The 204-nt window shown below is 63.7% G+C and overlaps 1 protein-coding gene across 1 annotated transcript in view; it reads left to right on the top strand.

The window, feature by feature from the left end:
* Positions 1-204, top strand: part of LOC100743582 (fork head domain transcription factor slp2-like) — a 1,549-nt gene that overhangs the window by 1,027 nt on the left and 318 nt on the right. Inside the window, exon 1 of the mRNA XM_024372416.2 lies at positions 1-204. This exon is cut by the window's left edge and continues 1,027 nt beyond it. Within this exon, the coding sequence (XP_024228184.1) occupies positions 1-204 (204 nt within the window).

Genomic DNA, 204 nt, shown 5'->3' with positions numbered 1-204 from the left:
GGAGAGGTTGCTGCAGCCGCCGACCGCCGCTGGATATCCGACCGGCATCGCGACGTCCGCCATTCCCGTCTCCGGCAGCCCCTACGACTTCTACTCGACCCTCAGATCGTTGGCGGCGCATCAACAGCATCAGAGTAGCGCCGCGGTGTTCGCTCACAATCAGCAGCCAGCCAGATATCACGTGAACCAGCCGCCGCTTTTGGC

This window comes from Bombus impatiens, unplaced genomic scaffold (assembly GCF_000188095.3).
Source record: "Bombus impatiens unplaced genomic scaffold, BIMP_2.2 scf_0064, whole genome shotgun sequence".
Lineage (NCBI taxonomy): Eukaryota > Metazoa > Arthropoda > Insecta > Hymenoptera > Apidae > Bombus > Bombus impatiens.
Note: the sequence above shows the minus strand (reverse complement) of the source record. Positions and strands in the feature narration are given on the sequence as shown.